The sequence below is a fragment of the Typopeltis vanoorti genome, chromosome 1 (assembly GCF_054136105.1).
Source record: "Typopeltis vanoorti isolate ZY-2024b chromosome 1, IOZ_Tvanoo_1.0, whole genome shotgun sequence".
In the NCBI taxonomy this organism is placed as follows: Eukaryota; Metazoa; Arthropoda; class Arachnida; order Uropygi; family Thelyphonidae; genus Typopeltis; species Typopeltis vanoorti.
This window is the reverse complement of record NC_143549.1, coordinates 9,856,891-9,865,602: the sequence shown is the minus strand read 5'-3', so window position 1 is coordinate 9,865,602 and position 8,712 is coordinate 9,856,891. Positions and strand designations below refer to the sequence as shown.

The following is an 8,712-nucleotide window of genomic DNA, read 5'->3' as shown; positions in this document are numbered from 1 at the left end:
TTTCAGTTAATTTCCAGACGTAAGTCCGACTTAGGAAACTTGTTGAGTTATATTGTTTGTCAAAGTAAACAATATAACTCAACAAGTTTCCTAAGTCGGACTTACGTCATCAGGGGTATCAAAATTTACATTAAAAATACTCGAAAAAAAATGAATTACACACAGCAGATATTAGCAGAACTTCAAAACTAGTGTAGATAAACAAAGCGACCAGAAAAAACCCGCCGTATTAATGACTTGTGTACGGATACTGCGTCATTCCACAGATCGTGACAACAGCTAGCACTGTTCCAATCAGTCAATTGTTCTATCGTACGCACAAGTTCGTTCATTTGTGTTACTAAGACACTGTCATGGATTAACACAAAGGGTATGCTAATTAGTAGCGACCAGCAAGTCTATTTCTATCAAATATTTCTGTCAAATGCTATATGGTTCCTAATACCTAAGTGATCATTAGCATGTTGCCTTTCTTAAGATAAAGTTATTAAACGCAAATCCAACTTCAGTTTATTAATGGTATAGACACTAGATATTGCGGTGAGTAACATGATGATATACATAGTATAGATTTTTTTATACTTAAAGCATCTCACACTGATTGCTTTTTTTAATGATTGAATATTTATTGTTCTTATCAGAGAATAAATCACTTGTGACTGTTGTATTATAATTAGCGACACCTTCAAGATTGGAGGATTGAATTTGGTTCACGTGGCTGTAGTTCACGGACATACCAGGTCACTAATCGTCTGCGCTGGTGGTATTACCTGATATATATGAGAGTGGTAGAAGTTTGAACAAACATACTGGGGGTGTGTCAGGGACCCACTTGCCTTCGTTGTTGGCGCAACGATACTCAGTTGCAGGACCTTTTAGTTCACTGTATTCAGGGCAGATTTTGTAGCACACGGTTTCTCTTCTGGTGAAACTGCATGCCCAATCCGTCCAACCAAAGAAAGGCTCCACATCGCATTTGGTCAGTTCTATAAGAACAAATCAGCAAGCATTAAACTCATTAAAAGGAACGTACATTGTAATCGGCAAACTATAACTAAGGGAAATAATAATCGAAAACTTTTTACGAGCATGAAAACTATTTTGATATTGCATTTCCTCATGGGTTTGCCATTGAGTATACCAAAGTTAAGTTCATAACTAGCTAAAGAGCATACAATTCCTACGCGATAAATGGAAAACTTAGTCACGGTTGCATTGGACTGTCAGTGAAGTCACGTGATTCAAACACTAAATTATAGAGCAGAAGGCTTCATTAAGCGATTGAAATGGATGATATTATGGATCATTCAAATTTTATAGGCACATATAAAGAAAGAAACTGAAAAGTATAAAACTTACCACATGCTTATGCATTTTAACCTTCTGCATTGTAGAATTGCCTTGGTTAGCACAATTAAAAGAACACGAACTCTGTCCAGAAACTCTTATGTTTGTTTTATTAGTACTTAAATTAGGTTTCACTGTCAACCAGTGAAACCTATTTCTATTTTTCACAGGCTTCACGGTAAATCAAATTTTGTATTTGCTTATGCATCTACCGAGATAGTTCACTTAGGATGAATTTATGTTGCTGACAATATATTAATAATAATAAATCAACACGCGCGCGCGCACACACACACACACACATATAGTCGCAATATAAATAAATAAAGCACTTCTGCAACATACCGAATTCACATTGACGTCCAGCGAAGCGAAATGGGCAGGAACATGAATTCTTTCCTTCACATCGACCCCCATTCAAACACGGCGGATTACAGACACCTGAAACACAACAACTTGGTCAAGGAAATGCACCAATTTCAGAATTGCTAAAGACAATATTTTGGGTTTTATGTCGTAAATTTTATCCGTACTGAAAATATCTTATAAATGAGTTCCACATTGAAATATTTTATGTACTGGGCTGTACCGAAAAGTACTTATAAAATCGTGGTACGACTGGATTTGAACCCAAGAGTAAAGTACACGAGAAGCAATGTCTGAAAGCACGCGCTTAACGTGAAAAATAATCCAAAAGAATGAGCTCACCTCGATGCTCGCATCGACTGCCCACGAAAGGTTCCATACACTGACAGCGGCCTCGCTTGCAGCGACCTCCATTCAAACAGGCGGGGCAGACTGAAAAGTAACAAAATCCTTATGAAGGAAAAATACTCAAGAAAACCCTATATTAGAAATTCTGAGGGAAAAAAAAAGATTTAACAGCGTTAGTGATGATCTGAGATTTCGAATACGCTTAAGTCAGATTTTTAGCAAATGAAGGAATATCTCAAATGATTAAGCACAAATTCCAAGAGGTCTAATTTTTAATTCTCACAGATCTATTATCAGAGATATGTATACTGTATATATCACGTGCCAGTTGATTAAACTATCTGCCATTATTAATATAACATCTGTGATTGCTGTTCTCATCTATTGAATAATTATACCTAATTTTTTAAAAGAATGAGATCTCAGACTCTTTGTCTGAAATGGACAAATCACCACAGCAGGACTGTGTTCGATAAGATGCTTTCTAGGAATGTTAACTTTCATGTGATGGAAAGAGCCGAAATGATCGCAGGATAGTATTACCGGCATGCAGTCCCTTTTTCCAGTTATTCATTGAAATTTCTTATAAATCATCATTCACAGAACATAAAATTTGCAGATCTGAAAGCGATGGGCGAACTTCGTGTACGGGTTGAAGTGAACATCTCGCAAGGGTAGCTGTCTACATTTTGTCTCTTGAAATTTTATTTAAGGTGTTACATGTAAGATTCTGGAAACAGCAAACTGTGTACCTGTCTCTTCCGATAGTCTGCACTAACATTCTTTATTAATCTCCGGTACTAATAAATTATTCAGTTGTAACAGTGCTGGAGTAGTTGACAGTCATTTTCATCTTCAGACTGAATGTGATTCTCACTTTGGAGTGCAGGCCTTGCCTCATACTGGGTCAGAACAAAAACAACATGAGGCAGAATTATAAGTCTAATTAGGAGGAAAAGAGGGATAGACCTTAGAGAAAACTTCTTCGTAGCATGAAATGAAAGTATAAAGGAACAGATGAATTCAAGTTCCATAGAGCTGGTATCAATAGAAGATCTTGCTGATAATAATAGCGAGGTAATGTTGATCACAAGAGAACGAAGGCCTGAGTTCCCACTTAACCATCCATCAATTCGAGTTTCCCTTCCTCATTCGTATATGAACACTGGTGTGACTCAGAAATTACTTTCTAATGGTCAATGTTTTGTAATGGTGGATGGATCAACACCTGTAAAAGATACAGTAATCAAAATGAAGTTACCACCATTAATACGGGTATCGACAAAGCATAGTGCGTCTTCCGATGAAGTAAATCTCAAATGATTAAGTACAAATCATGAATTAGTATATCCGTAAAGAGGATCTGCTAATTCCTGAAGACAAGCAGCCACTGCTGGATTTTTATCGACACTCATCCACATTTTAAATTTTCAAAGGCATGCGAAGATGGTCAGCCATTAGTTCTTTGTTCTATATTACATTCCCTGGCCTATAGCCATGGAATGCAATGGATGATGTGGGTGATAGTCAGCGGCAAATACATTCAATAACTAGAGGGCGAATAATCATTACTGGTGACTTTAAGTATGGGATATAGACTGGAAGGAAGAAAGGTCATATGGCGGGGAAAAAATGAAATTTATGCAACTTCTTTGGGAAAATTACATAAATCAGCATGTTATGGAAGGCACGACGGATCGATAGCTTTGGGGACTCTGTGATTATATCTGAGGGTATAATAAGATGGATATATTGTCCTCATTCAGTGAGAGGGATCATTCATTTTTGTCCTGGGCGGACCTGTGAAATTTTCAGTAAAGAAGGGTTTGGTGTGGAATTATGAGTGGGAACTACGAGAAAAACTTAGAAAATTGTTTGGAGCGGTAACGAGGGAGCATATACTTCAGGGAAAGGGGCGTTAGTAGTGCGTGGAAAGTGGTAAAGGATGTTTGAAGGAACAAGTAGGTAACTGCATACCAATACTTAAGAGCATTACTAAACTGGGAATTAAATGGATAAGATAAAACATTAAGCAGGAATTAAAGCAAAAGGGAAGCGTGTGGAAGGGATTCATAGATAGAGGCGATGAGGGAGCCATTCAGCAGTATGAAGCGCGGGCCAAAAGACTGGTATGGTAAGAAAGGCAAAATAGAAACAAGGGAGAAATTTAGCTTAACGTGCTAAGAGGGATCCGAAAAAGTTCTTTCAATATGTGGCAAGAGAAAGACAGAAAGAATGACCACCGTAGAATGATTTTGCAGAATGCAGATGATACGGAAGTGACTGAAGCAAATGAACTTGCTGAATTATTAAATAAGGTTTTGCAAGGGTTAAGGTGAAGATATTACAGTAATAAATATGTAAAGGATTAATGAAAGAAAGGATAGAGGGAGTCTTTACAGAATTTGGATGTTGATACTAGCCTATGGGTTTGAAAGGAATATCAGTTCGTGTATCACGAGAATGTGCTATGGAATTGGTAGTCCTTTTCGTAAGATTCTTTCAAGGTTACACGGTGATAATCATTCATATTTACGAATTTAAGGACACAAAACACACGTGTTGAAATGATTATTTTACTTATTATTAATAAAATAACAATTGACGTTTCGACCTCTGTATGGAGGTCATCATCAGTAAAATACATGTATGTGTTATATGAAAACAAGCTACATGTTCTTCCACTCTACGAAGGTAAATTGAATCTATGCTGTTAATTAATATTTTGCTTAACCTCACCTCTAGTGGTAAAAAAGTTATAATAAACCCTGCTAAAGTCTTAACATACTAAGATTTTGTGCAGTTCGCGTTGCTATTGAATGTTAAAAAAAAATCACCAAAATCTTCTTTTATTGAGATTTTTCTTTGGCTTGTTCTGTTTGCTATAATGGTTACAAATTGTTCCTCCACATTCTTGGAATGGTTAAGCCATTATTTTTGTAAAGGTTAGGATTATGTTTGAGCATTTCACATACTTGTTTAAATTTCCCCTCGAAGCAGGTTTAGGTGCGGTGTAGGGACTTGGTACCTTTCCGATCAATTCTGTGGTATATCTGGAGTGCGTGGTCTGAAAGGCCGGTGTTTCCAAAATGGAGGTGTTTAATATCGTTTGTGTTAGCCATGTTTCCCTTATGTATGGTAAGTTACATGGGCAAACCCCTTGGGTGGGTTAGATGTAAAAGAGGATCTTTGGAAGAACTGAGTATGTGTCTTAATTTTGTCGTGGTTTGAAGGTGGTTTTGATGTTGTATTTGTGCAGTGTTCTGTCTTTTTTATCCGAAATGCGTCTAGCATAAGGCATGGCAATGGCACTCTTGAAATCTTTGTTTTTAGTGGTGTCTCTATGGAGGATTTTTGAATAGTTTTTTCCTGTATCCATTTTTTATAAATGTATGGCTGATGATCTCGTATTCTGGTTTGGAGCTTGTTCATTTGAACAAATAGTTTGAGCTCTGTATTAAAGAGTGCTTATGACACCTAGTTTTGTGTTGGGTGGTGGTAAGAATTTTGTTGTGTACTGGCCTGTGTGTGTAGATTTGCGGTAGAGTGAGAAGGAGAGACAGCCATTACATTGTTTAATCTGAGGCTCAGCTCGCGAAGAATCCCAAGAGGAGTAGAAAGAAGTAAAATACTTCCTTTGTATAAATCGGTTCCAGAAGTTGTTTTGTTTAAAGACAAAATTTAGGAATCGGTGGATAGGAATATTGTATGATAGACGAGGGACAGCATGGCCTTGGAAAGAGCAGGTCATGCTTCAGAAACTTACTTTTTATAATAAGGTGACGGCCGAGTCGGATAAAGGTAATGACTACACGGTCATACTGTTGGACTTCGCAAAAAGGTTTGATAGGATACTACATGGAATCCTGGTTCATAAATTACATGAAATGGATAGTATAGAGCTGGAGTTGTGGATAAGAGGGTGGTTGATGGAGAGATATCTTTATGCACTACTGTCAGAGGAATGACAGTAGTTTATGTGTAGAAAGTTCACATTAAGAGGGCATATTGCAAACGTGGCTGAAACAGCTCATAGAATTTCCTATTTAGTGAGGAACACCTTGACATGCAGAGAAAGAACGTTATTATTCCATTTTATAAGGCTTTGATAAGACCCCATCTTGAGTATTGCATACATGTTTGGTCACCTGGGTTTCTTGGAGATGTAATGACATGGAATGGATTCAGAGGCGAGTAACTAAGATGACAAGAGTACTGCAGATGCTCCATATAAGGAAAGATTGAAGATTTGTTGGTAACAGAAACTAGTTAATCGGCGGATAAGGGAAGATATGCAAGTTGTTTAAGGCGAATTAGGATTGATATGGCGAAATATTTCAGTATATGAATAATGTGAGGAAACGTAGAGATCATCCATGTAAATTGAGTCATTTTACATCCATGTAAATTGTGTGTGACAGTTTTACAGGCTACATGTGAGGGTAAGGCTAGGTTAGATGTGCCATGATAGGATTAAGGTAAAAGAGAAAACCGATCCTGACTGACGATCGCAATATTATCGAAAGTCAAGTATAGAGAATAAAGAGAGAGAGAGAACCTTTCTTTCTAGAAGGATGATGTTTTCATTTCGGAAATTCGCTAGATTATATCTATACGAAAACGAGATCGGTGTTTAAGGCAAATAATTATGGAAGTTTTCAGTGATGCCGTCCATAAATCTGACAACGAACGAGAAAATTCCAGAGTCAATAACTTTTAGGAGGCAATGAACGTTTCTGAAGTTAGTAACTTCTAAACGTTAATGGCTATTTCAGTCGCAAAATGGAAATACAACGGGAAATGAGCACGTGATCCTCTGTAGTCTCTGTTTCCAACCTGCAAGCAGACTAAGTGAAATTTTCAAGCTATAACTGATTGAACAAAATCTTAGAGATAAAATAAATATCAATTATATAGTCCGTTTAGTTTGAGAATTGTCCTCTATAGAATATGATGTTTAGAATCAACGATTTCTCCTATTTATGTGTTCATAATTACAGTAAATTAAGGACTTACCTCTAGAGTGAAATTTGGCTGCTGGACTCACTCTTTTCGGAATTCTAAACAAACAAACAAAACAGACATCATTACCAAAAAACAACAACAAGGCCACAGCTTATTATTGATTTGCAACAATGTTTCAACTAAATGTCCTCCGGCTACACTGCCATTCGGTCTCATTTCAATTTGGGGAATTAAGTGGAAGAATGCCTTTTTATTACCCTCATATTCATGCATAGCGGAATTTCAAGCCTTTTAAAGCCCTCACAAACGTTGATCTCGTAGTGCAGCACATCGGGGTTCTTCTCCCTGGCCTGCAAAGTGGTTGATGATGTTCGTGTTTTTCTATTAGAAAGTTCTTCATTTTGTTTTGTTTTCGTCGTTTATTTATTTGTTTGCTGAACGTGTTCTGGACTGGAGTTTTCGTTTCCAGTCTTGTAATGTGTGTCCTATTAAATACCCGCTGAGTGGAATAAAAGGGTGGAAAATAACAAATCATTTACCGACCCAACAACACGAGTTTTAGAACTAAACGACAACATAACTGTACTTGATAATTTTAATGTTATTTCTAAAATAAAAAAGTAACTAATTTCAGTTTATTTTATTTATTTATATTTTTAAAGTCTATTCGGGCTCTTCGTTCATGCTTTCAATCTTGGATTGAGAACATCAGAAAGAATAAGAAAGAAAAGGAAAAGAAACAGCACTCGGAAGGAAAGTGAAGTTGCTCAATAAAAAGAGAGAGAGAAGAGCGTCGATTTATTCATTTCCCCAGTGATACCTTTTATTGAAAACCAGTACTCTATAGGCAACCACCTCATTAGTTAGAGCGATGTTTTTTACACTTCTTTCACTACTTTCCCTTCACGCAAATTTTTAGTCTCTCTCTCTCTCTCTCTCTCTATCTCTCCCTATTTTTACTACTCGACTGACAAACAGTTAATCTGATTAAACCACGCATCGATACTTACTTGCGTCTTCCAGGTTCCACAAGGCCCAGCTGGAAGCACAAACACACCAAAACAAGTAAACTCAAGCTCAGCGAAGGAGACATTTCTTAAAAACGGTGCAACGAATGAATGATGTTCTGGAGGAATGCGGCGATCTCTCCGTGAAATTCGCGTGTTGGCAACCTTCTTATTCCACTTAACCTTCTCGATTTCCCAACTAGAGGGCTTAAAAAAGAAGAAAACTCTTCCTTCCCCTCACTAAAGTGTTTAACTGGCAGCTAAAAGATTACACGCTAATTGGAAATGATTCAAAATAAAACGTTTCAAATCATTTCCTGCTTTTGCAGGAAATTCCGTTTCCTTTCAGTAAAAAAAGTTCGGTTTATTCTTCAATTCAAAGATCTCACCAGCCAAACATAAAATACTACGAGATATTTATTTCCTTGTCTCCACACTTCATTTCGTGGTCTTCTTTTCATTTTTATTTATTTCCTTTTTCTATAGTCCAACGAAAGTATTGGGGAGGTATTAAAACACTGCGAAGAATAGAGGGGTGCGGGTGGACACCATACTGACATGATTAAAACGATACAAAATAAAGAAACGAACGTCCTTGGGATGGTAAAGGTATGCAACGGTAGTCTGCTTTTTGATAGATGAGAGAGAAGCAGAACCATGTGACCTAATGTGTGGGACG

At 37.1% G+C, this 8,712-nt stretch overlaps 1 protein-coding gene across 1 annotated transcript; it reads right to left on the bottom strand.

Annotated features, from left to right (window-relative positions):
* Window positions 1-487: 487 nt before the first annotated feature.
* LOC150109776 (uncharacterized) lies at window positions 488-8,262 on the bottom strand. The gene is made up of 5 exons (XM_090409777.1): window positions 8,037-8,262; window positions 7,078-7,121; window positions 2,056-2,145; window positions 1,693-1,788; window positions 488-986 (listed from the first exon to the last, which is right to left on the bottom strand). The coding sequence occupies exons 1-5, from the start codon at window positions 8,117-8,119 to the stop codon at window positions 745-747; spliced, it is 555 nt and encodes a 184-aa protein (XP_090265903.1). The 5' UTR covers window positions 8,120-8,262; the 3' UTR covers window positions 488-744.
* Between the last annotated feature and the right edge of the window lie 450 nt (window positions 8,263-8,712).